This window comes from Mesoplodon bidens (assembly GCF_964165515.1).
Source record: "Mesoplodon bidens genome assembly, chromosome: 18".
Lineage (NCBI taxonomy): Eukaryota > Metazoa > Chordata > Mammalia > Artiodactyla > Ziphiidae > Mesoplodon > Mesoplodon bidens.
In genome coordinates, this window is record NC_138175.1 from 48498062 (window position 1) to 48515814 (window position 17753).

At 57.2% G+C, this 17753-nt stretch overlaps 1 protein-coding gene across 3 annotated transcripts; it reads right to left on the minus strand.

The window, feature by feature from the left end:
• Positions 1 to 970: 970 nt before the first annotated feature.
• On the minus strand, positions 971 to 15040 carry PRX (periaxin; the record flags this gene model as incomplete). 3 transcript variants are annotated; one of them, XM_081216923.1, is made up of 7 exons in its annotated part: positions 971 to 4820; positions 5442 to 5638; positions 8596 to 8752; positions 10851 to 10976; positions 11122 to 11220; positions 11304 to 11347; positions 15011 to 15040. In XM_081216923.1, 4 exons carry the CDS (start codon positions 10875 to 10877, stop codon positions 1167 to 1169), a joined length of 4035 nt encoding a protein of 1344 aa, XP_081073049.1. In that variant the 3' UTR covers positions 971 to 1166. The 3 variants fall into 3 exon arrangements, with proteins under 3 accessions (XP_081073049.1, XP_081073048.1, XP_081073050.1); XM_081216922.1 differs by lacking the exon at positions 15011 to 15040 and having other exon boundaries at positions 11304 to 11369; XM_081216924.1 differs by lacking the exons at positions 5442 to 5638; positions 10851 to 10976; positions 11122 to 11220; positions 11304 to 11347; positions 15011 to 15040 and having other exon boundaries at positions 8596 to 8683.
• Between the last annotated feature and the right edge of the window lie 2713 nt (positions 15041 to 17753).

A 17753-nucleotide genomic window follows, 5' to 3' on the forward strand; every position in this document is an offset into this window, starting at 1 on the left:
AGAGGTGAGGAGTGGAAGCTGAGGGGAGGACGGCATGGCCCAGGGAGGGTGTGGGGATGGATAAGGGCCTGGGAGGAGCCCTGAGGGCCCAAGGGACAGGAGGAGAGAGAGGAGGAGTGTGGGAGAGAGAGAAGAGAGCGCTCAGGAAGGAGGAAGGAGCCCTGAGAAGTCAGGACACAGGAGACAGAAGAGGCCCTGAGCGTGGCCACAGACAGGCCACTGAGGACACTGACAGGTCAGCTGTGGCAGGAAGAAAACCTCAAATGCTGGGGGCCTGGGCAAGGGGTGCGCACCAGGAACGTAGGTAACTCCTGCCTTGTTTGGTGCGCATGAAGAGGAAGCATGTGGTGGGTAGTGAGTGACCCAAGGCGGGGTCGGCTTGAAGGAAGAAGGCACTGGAGTGAGTTGGGAGTTTGGGACAACACAAGGGCACTGATCGATAGCCCATCTTCCTCTAGAATGGGAGGGTGGAGATGTGAAGGGAGTGGAGGAGTGGCTATAGTGGCATCAGGGGGAGATTCGGGACTAGACAGCTTGTCTAGGGCATCTCAGAGAGAAATGGGGGAGCCTGGGGACCCTGGAGGGGGCTTAGGGACTTGGATCCTGAGTGGAGATGGGTCCCTGGAGGCTGAGGCCCAGCCCCGACCCTGGGACTTAGTCCTAAGAGGGCAGCCGGGTGCCTGGGGTGGAGGCCCTGGGGTTGTCCTGGCAGGAGTGGGTCCTGCAGCTGGGTTCTGCTGGGGAACTTCCCCAGCTCAGAGGCCCCTGGGAATTCTGAAGGGCTAGGACAGCCCCCTCCCACTAGGCCCACCCCAAGGCTTCCCAGAGTCTCCTCAGACCAGGGGTGGCCTGTCTCACTGCACAAAGGATCCCTTCAGGCCATCCTCAAGGGACTCCTTTCTCTGCACCCGCCCCCCCCGCCCCCCCGCCGCCCAACAAACACACACACAGAGGAGACCTGACACAAAGCTACCCCTGGATTATTTTATTCACATGGCTTGGCAAGATACGGGCACTCCTGCCAAAGAGCCAGGCACAGACTCCCCGGCCCTGACCGGTCAGTTGCCCGCCTCCCAGCCCTCTGAGGGTTAGTGCTAGTTATCTCACACACAAAACGAGGAGGGGGATGGGAAGAAGGGAAAGGAGTCTCCCTCTGCTGAAGGGTTTCAGATGACGGCAGCCTGAGCCCCCTCCATCCTCGTGGGGCCTGGAGGCCCCGTCTCCGAAAACCCCACATTGGGCAGCCGGACCCGGAATCCACCTTCCTCCTGGGCCTTGGGGCTTAGGGACACCCGGGGGAAGCGGAACTTGGGTGACTTCTCCCCTCCAGGTGACTTGGGGGCCGCCTCGCCCTCCTGCCCCCGAGAGGCCTTGGAAGGGGTAGTCAGGCCCACACGGGGCAAGCGGACTCGGACGCGGCCTCGGCGCCCGGAGGCCCCTTCCCCGCAGCCCTCCTCTTCCTCATCCTCGGGGCTTGGGGAGCCTTCCCCACCGGCCGCCTCGCTCTGGCTGAAGCCCACGCGGGGCAGCCTGAGTTTTGGGTTCTTGGCCTTCTCGGCCTCCTCAACCCCCTCCTTGGCCCGTGCCAGGCCGAACCGGGGCAGCCGCATCTTGAGCTTGTGTCCGGCATCCCCCTCGCCCTCGGACACCTGGTACTCAGCATGGCTGCCCACAGCGGGCGGGGAGAGCTCCACGTCAGGCAGCGAGAGGTGGAAGGTGCGCTCGGCCCCTGGGGGCTGGTCCCTAGGCCCCTCACCCCCCGCCGCATCTCTAGCCCCCAGCGTGGGCATCTTCAGCCTCAGCCCACCCTCACCTGTGGCTGCCTCACCCACCTGCACCTCTCGGCTCAGCCCCACGTCCAGCTCAAGCTGGGGCACTGTCACAGCGGGCATCTTGAAGACACCCTCACCCACGAGCAGCTCACCACCCACCACCTGGGCTCCAGGTAGAGACAAGGTCACCTGAGGCACCTGGATCCTATAGCCTGGTGTGCCCTCTGCTGGAGGAGGTGCATTCTTGGCCTGCTGCCCGGGGGTGGCACCCAGGTCAGCCTCCCCAAAACTGGGCAGCTCCACCTGGGGCAGGGAGATGCATAGCGGCACCCTCGGCCCCCCATCCTGGCCCTCAGTACCCACCTGCCTGGTTGCGGACATTTGCCCTTCCTCCTGGGCCCCCAGAGTAACCAATTCCACCTCAGGGATCTTAAGCTGCACAGCCGTGGACTCTGGCTTTTCCCCGGGGCTGACTCGCCCCCCCTGGGTTTCTGCTTCCTTCCCTCGAGCCAGCCCAAAGGAGGGCATCTTCAGCTTGGGCATCTTCACCCTCGCATCCCAACCCCTGCTCTTGCCCTCCAACTCAGCCGCCCCTGGCACTAGTTCTCCTGCCTCGCTGTCCCGGCCTCTGACCCCAAACCTGGGCAGGCCGAACCTGGGCCCCTTGAGCTTGGCATCAGTCCCTGCCACCTCCACCTTGCCTGTGGGCAGATGGGAATCCAGGCTGAGCTGTGGGACGGACAGATCGAGGGCGGGCAGCAGGCCTGCCTCCCCCGTCCCTCTGGTCTCCGCCTCGGTGCCCACCCGAGCCTTGGGGAGTGAGATGGCAAACTTGGACACCTTCAGCTTGGCGGCTCGTCCAGCCCCCTCAGCCTCTGCCTTGGTCACCTTTGGCCCCGAGAGTCCAAACTTGGGCAGGGAGAACTTGGAGGAAGGCTTGACTTTCACCTCCGTCACCTCTACTTGCCCTTCCTCAGCCTCCACTGTGGGCAGCTGTGGCGTGACGATCTCAACGGAGGGCAACCAGAAGGCCATTTCCCCGACCCCCGCTTCCACCCCAGGGGCTTCTGACTGCTCCACCTTGCCCATGTCGGCTGCTGGGACCTGCCCCTCCAGGCCGAAGGCCCCGGGCAGGTCTAGTTCCACTGAGGGCAGTGTGAGAGGGGGGACACCCACACGAGCCTCACTGCCCATCTCTGGCTTCAGACAGGGAAGTGTCACCAGCTTCCCCAAGACCTCAGCACTAGCCTCATCTGGCTTGCCTCGAGATGGGGACTCTGCCCTCCCTAGCTTAGGCATGGTCATCTTGGACATCTTGAAGCCAGATTCCACCCCCTCTGCTTCCTCTGCCCTGGCAGCTTTTAGCTGCACCTCTGGAGCCTTGGGCAGCTTCACCTCAGGTGCCTTCGGCAGATGCACATCTGGGACCTTTGGCGCCTGCACTTCTGGCAGCCGCATCTCCGACACCTTTGGCAGCTGCACTTCTGGGAGGTGCACGTCCGGCACGACTATCTCGGGCAACTTGGGGAGTTTTATCTCCGAGACTTTTGGCAGCTGTACCTCTGGGAGTCGCACCTCTGGCACAGCCATCTCGGGCACCTTTGGGAGCTTCATCTCGGGGAGTTTCACGTCGGGGACTTTCATCTCTGAGACTTTTGGCAGCTGCACTTCCGGGAGGTGCACATCCAGCACGACCATCTCGGGCAACTTGGGGAGTTTTATCTCCGAGACTTTTGGCAGCTGTACCTCTGGGAGTCGCACCTCCGGTACAGCCATCTCGGGCACCTTTGGGAGCTTCATCTCGGGGCATTTCGTCTCGGGTACCTTTGGCAGCTTCAGCTCTGGAACTTTCGGGAGCTGCACTTCTGGGAGCTGCACTTCTGGCACGGCCATCTCAGGCACCTTTGGCAGCTTCAGCTCTGGAACTTTCGGCAGCTGCACCTCTGGAAGCCTCACCTCTGGCACGGCCATCTCTGGCACTTTTGGGAGTTTCATCTCTGACACTTTGGGGAGCTCCACTTCTGGGAGTCGCACATCTGGAAGGGCTGCCTCGGGCATTTTGGGGAGCTTGACGTCTGGGGCCTTGGGGAGCTTCACCTCAGGCCCCTTGGGCACCTTGACCTCAGGCGGCGAGACCCCAATGCCAAAGGAGGGCATCTTGATGGTGGGCAGCTTCAGCTTGCTCTCAACGGCTTCAGGGGCAGCGGGCCGGGGCTCCAGGAGAGAAAGCCCAAAGGTGGGCATTCGAAGTTTGGGCCCCTTCACCCTGGCCTCAGGGCTGCCCTTGGCCACCTTAGCCTCAGCAACTTCCTTTGCTCGAGCCCCAAAGCGGGGGAAACTGAGGCGGGGCATCTTCAGGGCCACCTCAGGCGCCTCTACTCGGGCTTCCACCTCTGCACCAGGCAAGGCCAGGTCCACCTCCACCGTAGGCGCTGCCACGTCCAGGGTGGGCACCGTCACTGCCACAGCCCCTTCCTGGGTCTCCAGGCAGGGAAGTGTGGGCAGAGTGGGTAGCGAGGGCAAGGTGGGCAGCTCCACTTGGGGGACCTGGATCCCTCCAGCTGCAGGCTCCACAGCAGGTGCAGCTGGGGCTCCCAGCCCAAGGGTTGGCAAGTGGAGGGCAAAGCCGCTGACTACCTCTGCTGCAGGGGCCACCTCCCCTTGGGGGGCTGCGACCTGGGGGACACCCACCTCAGCACCTGGCAGCCGAGGCCCAACCAGCTCCACCTGGGGAGCTGTGAATCGGGCTCCTGCAGCCACCTCGGCCTCTGCTTTGGCCTTCCTGGGGGGAGGAGCTGCAGCTGCCAGTCGGGCTACCTGGGCCTCTTCGGCCACTTCTCGGACACGTAGCCGAGGCAGCTGGAGGCGCCGGCGGGTGGGAGCAGCTGGGACAGGACCTTTGACAGCCTCGGCTTTGAGGCCTCGACGCAGACGGGAGAACTTGGGAAAGGAGAATTCGACGTCAACAGGGGCCAGGTCTGCAGGGACCCCCAGGGCCCCGGGCACCACCATCTTCTTCTTCTTCACAGGGGACAGACTCTGGATGTTCTGGGGAGAGAGGAGAGAGGCAGGAGGCGGTGGGACAGTGGGAGGCCTGCGGTGGACAGGGGGAGCCCCATGTGGTTATTTTACCAGGCTGAGGATGTGCTGGATTGAGCATCTTGTCCCCAAAACACCATCCCCACTTCCTGCCTGTCATTTCACCCTTACTGCCCCGGAAGGCAAAGACTTTATTTAGAATCTTACAGTGAATCAACAGGAGTGTAGAAACTGTGACCCAGGACTTCTGGCTCCTCCTCCAGGATTTTCCCCCAAACCCTCACTCTAGAGATGGGGAAACTGAGGCCCAAGGAGGGAAAGAAACTTGTCAAGGGTCACTCAGCAGTAAATGAGCTGCCCTCAGGCTTGAACCTGGCCTCTCTGGTTCAGAGCGCCCTGGTTCAGGACCCCTGACGAGGTGGGTGAGGGTCCTGGTTTGGGATGGGTGGGTCCCCCTCCCCAGGGAGGAGTTTAGGGGCAGAGAACAGGAGGCAGTGGATGGGATTAGCGCTGGGTTAGTGACGAGACAGAGGGCAAGGCTGGCCCACCAGTGTGGGGCAGTGGGGCTCATGGCGCAGAGACAGGATTGCTGGGGCAGTCCAGGGCCGTAACCGGGCTAAGCACGCGTACCAGCTTGGCCACCTTGGCCCGCGGGCCCTTGATCTCGTAGCCAGCCACGGTCCCAGACCGCAGCGCCAGGTCCCCGGTGGGCACAGTGCGCTTCAGGCAGAAGGAGACCTTGTAAGGCTCAGCGCATTGCAGCAGGCGTAGTGCGTCCTCGTACTTGAAGTTCTCGAAGAACACTCGGGCGCTCAGCAGCTGGTCCCCTGCAGGCCAGGTGGAGGTGGGCGGGGCGTGGGCATCTCTCGGCTCCGCCCAGGCCTGGTTCCGCCCACTTCTCTGGAGCCTGTGCAGCGAGGCGCCTCCCAAATTTTTGGCCCCGCCTATACCCGAGCACAGGATTGAGACACAAAGTTCCTCCTAGTTTGAGGTTCTGATGCTTAAGGACAAAGCCACCGTCTCCCTCACTGAGCAAATCCAAGCCCATTCAGGTCACACCCCTCCCCTTCCTACTCCCTTCCCCCATCCTCACACTTCAGACACTAACTTTGCTTCTTTTACTGAGAGAACAGAATCAGAAGAGAACTTCCAGAAGCTCCCGCCCCATTATTCAACCCTCTGATCCTGTGGCGATTTTCTCCACTCTCCACCTGTTCTAGGTAGGGATAAACCATCCCCACTCCTGGCTCTGGTCAATCCCTCCACCACCTTTTCAGGGACACACTCCAGCAATTCTCCCCTCTCTCCCCACATTATCAATTTGTCCTTCTCGTCTACATTATTCCCATCAGCATACAACATACCATTCTTTCTCTCATAAGAAAGTTTGTCTTGACCTCACTCCTTCTGGAGCTCCCGCCCCATTTATCTGTTCACCTTGATGGCAAAATTCATTGAGCTGTCTAGCTGCATTATTTCTACCTCTCTGATTACACTTTTGACACCCGCTTCCCAGAGCCTTGAACTGCTCCTCTCAAGATGCTATGCAGTGACCTCTGTGTAGTTAAGTCCAACGGTCAAGTCCCAGACTTCATCTGCTTGAACTCCTGCTTGAGACGCAGCTTCACTCTCCTCTCCTTCAGCTACTTGCTTGGCTTGGCTTCCAGGGTGCCACACCTTCTGGAATCTCCCTCGAGGTTCCTTCTCCGCCTCCTGGGATGGTTCCTCCCCAACTCCCAGACCTCTTAAAGACACACAGTCCCAGAGCTCAGGCCTTGGACCTCTACCCTGCTCCATCTACATGCTACACTCATCCCTTTGGGAAGCTCATCCAGATTCAGGAGTTTAAAGATCATAAATAAGCTGACTCCCAAGTGTATCTCTCCAGCCCAGCACTGCCCCCTCCATCCTAGACTCAAATATCCAACTATCCCTCCACACTGCCACCTTGGGATCCACCTCTCATCTGACAGATCCAAACTATATTCCTGGTTTTCCTGCAAACAAACTCCAGCCCCAGTGTTCCCCATTTGTGGGACTACCAACTCCATTCTCAGGTCAAGAATCCCTGGACACATCCTTGATCCCTCTCTTTCCAACCCACCCCATATCCAGTCCTGAAGGCTCTTCACCTTGATGAAAACATTCATTGGGTTGTCTAGCTGCATTATTTCCACCTCTCTGATTACACTTTTGACACCCGCTTCCCAGAGCCTTGAACTGCTCCTCTCAAGATGCTATGCAGTGACCTCTGTGTAGTTAAGTCCAACAGTCAAGTCCCAGACTTCATCTGCTTGAACCCCTGCTTGAGACCCAAATGATATCCAGAATCCAAACCCTTCTCTTCATCTCCAGTAGCACTCTTTTGGCCCCAAGCATCACCAATCTCTTACCTGGAAGATCACAGTAGCCTCTTTTCCTGCTCCCCATCCTGTCCCCCACCACCCCCAGTCTAACACAGCATTTCAACACAGTCAATTCATGTTCTTTCTTCACTCACAAACCTTCCAGATTAAAAGTCAAAGTCTTCCCCATGGCCTATAAAGCTCTCTAAAAACGACCCTTTCTCTTACCTCTCTGGCCTCATCTCTTACTCTACTCTTCACTAACTCCATCCATCCTGGCTTCCTTGCTGTTCCTCCAACAAGCCAGGCACGCTCCCATCTTGGGGCATTTGCACTGGCTGTTCTCTCTGCCTGGAATGCTCCTCCAGATGGCCACATAGCTCATTCCCTTACCTTCTTCAGGCCTTTCTGCTCTTCCTGGCTCACCCTATTTAAAAATGCAGCTTCCGGGACTTCCCCGGTGGCACAGTGGTTAAGAATCCACCTGCCAATGCAGGGGACACGGGTTCGAGCCCTGGTCTGGGAAGATCCCACATGCCGCAGAGCAACTAAGCCCGTGTGCCGCAACTACTGAGCCCATGCGCCACAACTATTGAAGCCCACGCGCCTAGAGCCTGTGCGCCACAACAAGAGAAGCCACTGCAATGAGAAGCCCACCCACCACTACAAAGAGCAGCCCCCAATCGCCACAACTAGAGAAAGCTCGGGAGCAGCAATGAAGACCCAACGCAGCCATAAATAAATAAATAAATAAATAAATAAATTTTTAAAAATGCAGCTTCCGTCCTGGAATCCGTAAGCATATATCGCCTTCTAATTTACTGTGTATTTTACATATTTTGCTTAAATATGTCTCTCCTCACTAGAACGTAAGCTCCATAAGTGCAGAGAGTGTTATCTGTTTTGTTCACTGCAGTAGCCCAAGCACCCAGAATAAATCTGGAAACAGAAGGCACTTAGTAAATAGTTGTTGCATGAATAAATCACATCAGCCTCAGCCACGTTACCTAAAATATCCCTTACTAAGCTCCCCTCCCCACCCACTCCAAGTTGTTAACTCCGCCTCTTTTCTTCAGCCTCAACAACAAAACAATAACTAGCACTTACTTAGTGCTTACCATGTGCTACTTAGCTACGTGCTGTGTTTTCAAACATTTAATCCACATAATAACCCTATGAGATAAGTACTAGAATTAGTCCCATTTTAGAGGTGAAAAAACCGAGGCACAGAAAGATCACAAGATAGTAAACTGCACATCTGGGAGTCGAACCGAGACAATGAACCTCCAGAGCTCCTGCTCGGATCAACCGCAAAGCCGATAGGTAACACAAAGCCCCGCCCCTAGCCCTTAACCCCGCCTCCTGGTCCCAGTACCCAGGGCAGCTTCCCAACCCCGCCCCCGCAGGAAAGCCCCGCCCCATGCCCCCGCCCCGCTCACCTTCCTGCAGGCTGAGGCTCCTAGCCGCAGGTGAGTCCTCACGCAGCTCGCGGACGAAGATTCCCTCCTTGCCGCCGCCGGCTACGTTGATGCCGCTGACCCCGGTCTGCGCCTCCGTCTCCACGATGATCTCCACCAACTCTGCCCGCCTCAGCTCCTGCGGAGGGCGGCGAGGGGTCGCCATGGGGCGCTAGGGCGGGACTTCGCCCAGAGCCCGCCATTGAGCTTAAAAGCGGCTCTTAACCGGGTCCTCAGGGCACAGGCGCCTCGGCGGGGCTCAGGCAGGTTGCGCGGGCCCACCCTCTCCAGCATCTCCCCTTTAAGTGAGCCCGAGGGCCGCTCGCTCAGTGAGACCCCGCGAAAGGGTTCAACGGCTCTCGAGGCTCACAGGCCTGGTGGAGCCCCAAAGACCGCTGTCGGGAGAGGCGGGGCGCGGGATGGTGTTGTAGAGGAGGGGCGGGGTGGGGAGGCCAGAGAGAACCTGAGTTGTGACTGAGAGGCGGGCCTGATATGAGGGCGGGGCTGTGCCTCCCCCCAGGGGCGTGGCCAGTTCGGCGCGGAGCTAGGGTTGGAGCATTTGCGGATAGAGGACGGTTTCCTGAGAGGAGCGGCGAAAGGTAGGAGATGGATGAGGCTAGAGTGTAACCGTGGAGGTGCGGAGGGGACCCATAGTCTGTGGACGGGCTTGAATTATGGGGAGGGGCTTTAATAACAGCAGAACAGGGGTGGGATGGAGGATGGGGTCCCGAAGAAAGGGCCGACCCTTAGTGGTGCGGTATGGAGGGGTGCAGGTGGAACTGGCCTCCTTGAAGGCTTGATGTGTGTGACTGTGCCCTATTGTGGACTCTATGACCCCAAGCCCTGCATAACGCCCATTGGAGAGGGAATCCATTGAAGAAGCGTGCGTGGGTAATGAGTGGTGGGCTGGCAGATGTATTCCTGGCATTTACTGTAAATGGTGCTGACCTGGCCCTGGCCCAGCAGTGCACTGTGGGATCCGCACCCGGGCTTCCCAGAAGAAACAGTGAAAGGCCTCAGTTCCACAATCATCCAGGAACCCAATCTGCTGTGTGTCTTGGTGGCGGGGGGGGGGGACTTTGCCCTCTCTGGACCCATTTCCCTACTGTAAAGTTGGGTAACATGGGTGTACTGGAAGGAGTCTCTGACTGTGAGCTGAGACCTGAAGCAACAGAGATGTGAGGGGTTGCTGTAGTGGGTAGTGCGTTGAGGCTGGTACAGACTGGGGTTGAGCCCAGGGCTTGGAGAGGGGAAAGCAGGTCTGGCCAGATGCCGCACAGCAGTGGCCCCGGGACTGGAGAGCTGGGCGGAGCATGGTGAGAAGGGGTAGGAAGAGTTGTGGTAGAGGCAGCAGGGAAAAGCATGACCATCACCACCACCCTTAGGCCCCGGGCTAAGCATTTTATGTGTGGCATCTCCTTTCATCCTCCCCACAGCTTGGGCAGTCACAGAGTAGGACACAAAGGTCCAGAGAAGTGAAGTGACTGCCTAACGCCACACAGCAAGTTAAGCGGTGGGGCCTCAACCTCAGGTCTGTGACCTCAGAGCCCATAAGCCGTCCTGTAGGCAGTGGCCTCCGTGCACTTTACTCCCTGCCTGCCACCCCTCGGCCTCAGCTTGACTCCTGTAAAAGGAGACCTACTCTGTGCCTGGCATCCAATGGGATGCAGTCAGTGCTAGTGCTCCATCTCCATAACAGTGAAAGCCGTTAACATTCGAGGAGGCTTCCTAGGTACCAGGCCCTGGGCAAATGACACAAGTGTGAGTCCTCAGCACCCTCAGAGGTGGGGACCATTGCCCCATTTCACTGATGGGGAAACTGAGGGTTAGAAAGTTCAGGTCATCTGTTCAGGGCTGTACAGCTGAAGTGATAGGGTTGGGATATAAGCCCATGGGTCCAAAGCCCATGTCTTTAACCCCTACACCATCCTGCCTCTTCTGATGAAGGGTTTCTACTCTATTTTTTAAAACTTATTCTTGTTAATATAATTCCATTATGCTCAATGAATTAGCTTCTTTGAATCTTAGTCTGTGCCAGGTACTGTGTTAAGCACATTACAAATGTTAATTTTTTTTTCCTTCACAGTGACCCATAAAATAGGCCCTGCAGCTATCTCCATTTCACAGATGGGGAGACTGAGGCACAGAGAAGCCAGGAAGTGTTGCCTTGCTACCCTAGTCCGTGCCTCCCACCAAGGCCCCACAAGCCCCCCTTGCAGGATGTGTTGGGCACTCACCTCAGCACTCTGGCTCCTGGCCTCCATGGCGCTGCTGGGAGTCACCTGGGCCCCAGGCTCCTGCTTCCTCTCTCCCTTCTGCTGCAGGACCAGTTTCAGTTCTGCATGGAGCAGCTGCCTCTGAGCCTGCAGGGGCAGGGATGGAGGCTTGAGGCCAGGAATGGAGGCTTGAGGCCAGGAGAGGATGAGAGGAGAAGGCTGGGCTTAAAGGGAGAGGTCAAGGTAGGTATGAGAAGGGGAGAAGGGCCCCCCATCCCAGCTGTCCTCTTACCGCTGCCTGGGAACAAGCACCCCCTCCTAACAGGAGCCCAGCCTGGGGTGGTGCACAGTCGTCTGCGGGGCTCGCGCCCTTCCTCTGGGGTCTCGCTGCCTGCCAGGGAGAGACCAGGTCATGAGGCTCCAGACAGGCCAGGGAGGGGCAGGGAGGGGCATGTGGCACCAGCCAGTGCTCACCTCAGGGTCACCTCCAGCTCCTTGGGCCTCCTGGGTCCGGGGCTCTAAGAAGAATAACGTGAGCATTACTATCAGCTAACCCCACTGATTGCTTCCTGAGTGTCTGACCCTTCCCACACTCTGTCAGTACTCTATCCCCAGGAATTCCCTGGCAGTCTAGTGGTTAGGACTCCACGCTTCCACTGCAGGGGGCACAGGTTTGATCACTGGTCAGGGAACTAAGATCCTGCATCCTGCACGGCGTGGCCAAAAAAAAAAAAAAAAAGGGGGGTACTCTATCCCCATAGTGCAGGTGGGCAGGTGGGGGCACTAAGGCTCAGAAGACCTTTATCCAAGGTGACACGGCAGTATAGCCAGAACTGACTCCTAGGCCTTTCTGACAGCAGAGCCCCTACGCCAACCACCTCAGCTGACTGAGGGGGCCAAATTCACTGTAAAATCATTATATCCACTGCCATGTACTCCCTGTAGGCAAATCACCTCACCTCTCTGTGCCTCAGTCTCCTCATCTACAAAATGGGGAGAATGAGGGCACCTACCTCCCAGGGCTGTTAGGAGGGTCAAATGTGTTTGTAAATATACAGTGCCAGGCACATGGTGGGCACTTCATAAGCACTTGCTATGATTATCACTAAGAACTTCCTGTGGTCTTGATCTTGTGTCGAATATCCCATGGGGGTCATTGCATGTGGATTTCAGAACACCCCTGTGAGGTCAATACAATTACTGAGCTTGTTACAAAGAAGACACCTGAGGCTGGGAGAAGGAAAGTCACTTTCCTGGGTCACAAGTGACCCAGCCAGGACTTGAACTTGTCTGATAATAACTAACGGGCATTGCGTGGTTACTCTTTGCCAGTCCTCTACTAAGACCTTCACTTTCCACCTCACCGCAGAAAACCCTAACCCCACAACATTGTAAATCAACTATACTCCAATAAAAAATAATTTTAAAAAAAAAGAGAGAGAGAGAAAACCCTAAGCCCTGAGAGAGGCCAGGGGCCTTGCTCAAGGTCACAGCACAGCGGGAAGGAGGTAGAGCCAGGATTTGCGTGCAGCCTCCCCGACAGGCCCTTCTGGGGAAAAGTGGATGGATCCTGTCTCCCTCCTCCGAGCCCCCGACTCTGGCCTTGTCCTCCCAGCCCCCAGCTGGCATGCCAACCCGCCAACCCCCACTCCACAGGGAAAGGTCAGGCCTCACGCGGCACATTCCCTCAAACAATGGCCCATCTGCTGTGCCCAGTCACATTCCACCCCTGCCCACCCACCCCCAGCTGCACAATGGCCCTTCATAGCCCACCACTGGCCAGGATAGAGGACACTGGGACCCCCTCAATGCTCCAGCTGTACCCACTTCACTGGTTGCCCCCCCGCCACGGTGTCAGAAGGCTCCTCTCTGGCTCTCCTAGGGGTCCTGGTCTCCCCTGTGAGCCCCCAGCCCCTCCAAGTAGTGCTTGGCTCCCACATCTGGATTATTTCCTCTGAACTGGGCCTTATGCTGGCACCCTTAGGCCTCGAAATCACTCTGGATGTGATGGCTATTTTAGGGTTGAAAACTGAGGCTCAGAGAGGGCAAGTGACCTGTCTGGGGTCACACAGCTAGGACCTGTGCCCTTGACCCCAACTCTGTACCTTCACTTGTGTTGGTGGCTCTGAGCACTGGAGGAGGCCCAAGCAGCAAAACAGCTGAGGCAGGAGTTGGGCTTGGCAGAGGGGATCAAGGGTGCCAGGAACAGGCATTTTTAGAGGGACCTTGTTGGTGCCAACCCTGAGCCAGGCAGACACTTTATAGACATGGCCTCATGGTACCCCATTTTACTGATGAGTAAATTAGGGTTAAGAAACGGGATATCACAGGGAATTCCCTGGCGGTCCAGTGGTTAGGATTCTGTGCTTCCACTGCAGGGGCCCCGGGTTCAATCCCTCGTCAGGGAACTAAGATCCCACATGCCACGTGGCCTGGCCAAAAAAAAAAAAAAAAGAGCCAGGGTGTCACGGTGAGGGAGTTGGGACTTGGACCCAGGTCTGAAATGCTAACTCTGACTCCCTGATATAACGTAGTGTCCTGAGCCGGGGGTGAGAGAAGCCTGCTACTTGTAGGAGGTGGTGGAGATGGAGGGGAGGATCCCCTAGGCCGCAAGCTCCCTGCTCCAGGACAGGCCAGAGAAGGTCACACCCAGAGGCTGGCACAGGAAGCTCAGCCAGGGTGAGGGCTTCTTCATCCCTGCCCGGGACAGCTGCCCAGCCCAGGTTATATTTAGCCCAGCTGTGCCCTTCCTGAGCCACGTACCCAGCTCCTGGGGTGGGATGGGGTGGGAGCAGCTTCGGAAGGAAGCAGCTTTGGAAGGGCCCAACCCCGGGTACTCTCTGTTCCCAGATCTGCCTGTCCCACTAGGCAGGGGAAGGAGGGGTAGGGAGGTGGGGTTGGGGGGGCTGACTTGTGTTAGGGGAAGATCTAATGGAGATTCCCTGGAGAATCAAGGCCAGGCAGGACCCTCCAGAGGCCAACAGCCCACTTCTTGAGCGATTCCTGTGACGCTGCCCTAGTACATTCCTGAGCTTCCAGAATTCTGAGAGTCCCCATTTCTTGAGCACTTACTATGTGCAAAGATCCTTCCCTGCCTGGGCTCATTAACTCCTGAAAACACCTCCCTGGGGAAATCACAACTTAGATGCCCATTTAAGATATCACTCATGCCCTTCAGGGTGGCTGGGGTGAGGGGTTGTCATTTGTACCCTGGGCCCCTCAGCCGAGCTGGGCCTGCTGAGGAATCCCCCAGATTTGCCTCACTGTACCCTCCTCCCCCAACCATGGCTGGCGCCAGCCTCGTTTAGGAATTCTCCCCTCTCAGAGCCTCAGCCACCCCAACCACCAGAGGGATCTGGTGCCCTTGCAATGGGAGTGGGGGGTAGATCTGACTCATCCGGGCCCCTAGGCGTCGTCTGAGGCCATCTAGTGATGTGTGGGGGAGAGGCATTCTGGCAGTGGCTTCCAGCTGCCTCCGTTAGGGCCTGCTCCAGCACTCTTCAGGTTTGAATACTTGGGCAAGGTATTTCACCTCTCAGGGCCTCAGCTTCTTCATCTGTAAAATGGAGCCGATAAGACTGGCTTTGAGGAATTGTGAGACAACAGCAGGTGCTTAGAATATTCAGAGAATGTAGTAAGTGCTCAAGGAACATAAACTAGTCTCTGACAGCAAGTGTGTCTGTGCATCTCAAAGTGTCTCATATCCAGCCTTTGCTCACAGTGGCCCCACTTTCTCCCCTACCAAAGAGGGGCTTTGGGTGAGGGACAAAATGCAGCTCGGGCACCAGCCTCCAACCAACAAGATCAGCCTTGCCTCCCCAGCACTCTATTCCAGGAACAAAAAATCCTGTCCCACCCTCAGCATCCTGCCCCAGCTCTTTATAAGCAGCAACTCATCTACACTCGTGTCAGCCCTGGGAGGTAGCCTCCCTCAGCCCATTTTAGAGATGGGAAAGCAGAGGCACAAAGAATGAAATAACTTGCCCAAGACGACACAGCTAGAAAGAAGAGAACATTGGGATTTGAACCCAGGGTCTGGTTCCAAGGTCTGTACCTTTAACTCCTATACCACGCAGCCTCCTGGGCCCCAGACACCCTCCCAGCACCTCCCAAGATCCTGGGTCTCATTCCCAGGGCTTCTCAGCCTGGCCAGGAAGGGAATTGGCAGGCTGGTCTCTTACCACTGGGCCTCCAGACACCTCGAGAGCTCCTGGTCCGTCTGCTCAGCCCCAGCCCCAAGCTGGGGGGGAAAAGGAATGGGGAGGGGGAGGAGGGGGAGACCCCAGCCATTGGCTGCCGAGGTATGACATCACCAGGGGGTGGGTGGTAGGGAAACAAACATCCCCATCTCCCAGCTATGTCCACCCGCAAGGGGGTGGGAACCACAGAAGAGAAGCCAAGACAGCCCAGTGCTGTTCCCTTGCCTGGGCTGAGACCTCCACCATGAGCCCTGCTCCTGGGATTTGCACGTTGCTGGTGCCACTTGGAGATTCAGCCCCTCACCAGCACTATCCCCTGGCTTCCACACCCAGGCATGACCCCGCTGGTTCCTGGGACCCCTAGATTAAACTTCTACTCCCTCTCCTGGTCAATTTGGGTTCAAATCCCAGCTCAGCCATGTCCTGGCTGTGTGAACTTCAGCAAGTCGCAGCATCTTTCTGGGCCTCCGTTTCTTCATCTCTAAAACAGGGATAGTAAAAGTGCCCACCTTATGGGTTTCTTGTGAAGATAAAATGACTTAAGAGAGACTAAAAACTTTAATAAGTGCCTGGCCCGGAGTGAATGTTACTTATACGTATTTTGTATTCTTCACACAAATTAGGGGACCAGCTAGACTTGTCAGGGGACTTTTGGTCTGAGTGAGCCTGGGGCCAGGGGAGCCCCACTTCTCTGTTTAATGGAGTTGCCATTTCAGGGGGCACCTATCCTGTACTAAATACTGTGCTGGGCACCCAAAGCTCGGCTCCTGGAATCAAGGGTGCAAGATAGATTTTGCCCAATTTTTAGCTACACAGCAGGGGGTGGTGGACCTGGGGTCCAACCTCAGTTCTGCTGGAGCCCAAAGACCCTGCAACACACGTCTGTCCCCTTCATAAAACAGACAAGGAGGCTCAGAGAGGGGAATGACACCAAGGTCACCCACAGCGGGTAATAGGTAGCACCAGGATTTGAACCCAGACCTGCCCAACTCCCAAACCAAGGCCACTAGACCTCACCCTGATCCCCTGACCCCCGGCCCCCAGCCTGCCCTGACTCACCAGACCCCGGGGGGCGGCACAGGGAGCACAAGTACCCCCACATGCCCCTCACACCCACCCGGCCGCTGCCTCGGATGCTCCTGGCTCTCTGAGCCCGGGCCTGGGGCTGGGGCTGGGAAGAGGCTGGGGATTACCCCCAAAATGCATGTCAGCAGCTTCGGCCCCATTGTCCAGCCAGGCACAGCCACCAGGCCCTCAGCTCCATCGGCACCCTCACCCTTCACGTCAGCTCATCTGGCCTCTCTACGAATTCATCCCCCTCCCCACACTGAGCAGTTGGGGCCTACTCCCGAGGACACGAGGGCATGGGGGACTAGGAACTGGTTGGCAGGAACCCAGAATGCTAGGGCCCTCCTCCCCTCTCTCCGAAATGCCCCCTGCCCACTCTCAGCCACCGGGGAAGGCAGGAATGTGCTGACCTCTGGGAAATGCCTTCCAGGCCTGGCAGCCACCAAGGGTTGGGGTGTGGCAGAACCCAGCCAGAGCCCTCCTCCCGGGAAGGGTGGAAGGAACAGTGTGGTCAGGGCTGCTGATGGGCCTGAGGAGACCCTTCCTCCATTGCAGGTGCCCTCTCTCTCTCATTCATTGATTCATTCAAACATTCATCTGTTCATTTATTCATTCAACAAACATTCACAAGCCCTTGGTGACAGGCCCTTTGCTGGGCACTGGGGACACTAACAGACCTAAATTCACCACGGGGGGCAGGCTCAGGACAGGATTCCTGGAGTCAAACTGGAGGGTTGAGGAGGGAGCCAGGTAAAAGGCTAGGGAAGAGTTTTCCAGAAGGAGGGAGGAGGAACATGGGCAAAGCACCAGGGGGAGAGAGGGAGCAGTCCTTCATTCAATGTCAGCAAACGGTCAATGAGCACCTGGTCTTGTGCCCAGCCCCATGCTGGATGGTGCTGGCGACACAGTGTGACCAAGATAGCCTGGGCCTGCTTTCACAGAGTTCACAGTCCAACAGGGAGACAGACCCAGAGTGGCCAGGGTTGGGATGGGGGAATTGCAGGCAGAGAGGTCAGAGCCTTGCTGGGGTAGCCCAGGAAAGGTACCTGCTTCACCCTAGGAAGGGAGATCAGGGAAGGCTTCCTGTAGGAGGGGACATGTGAGCTGAGACTTGAATGACCCATAGGATCTAGGCAAGAGAAGAGGGAGTGTAGAAATTCCCTGGCGGTCCAGTGGTTAGGACTCTGCTTCCACTGCAGGAGGCATGGGTTTGATCCCTGGTCAGGGAACTAGGATCCTGCAAGCCACACAGCTTGGCCAAAAAAACAAAACAAAACAAACAAACAAACAAACAAAAAAGAGAGAGAGAAGAGGGAGTGGAACAGTTTCATGGGCAGACGTAACAGCCTGTGCAAAGGATCTGAATCCAGACGGAGCTCAGCGCATAGGAAATTTCCAGGAGCTGAGAACTGTGTCCTTGTTCATGGCTGTGTCTCTAGAGCCACACGTGCCCCTTCCTTTGCATCTCTTTCTCATTTATACACTTATTCACCAGCTATTTGCAGACACCTCCGCTGTATCCATCCATCCCTGGGCTGGGCGGTTCTGGAGACACAGCAGTGACTGTGACTGTGCCCTCACAGGACTCAGTCCAAGGGGGGCAGACACTAAAGAAGTGACTAACGAAATGAGTGTATAATTACACACTCGGAGCTAA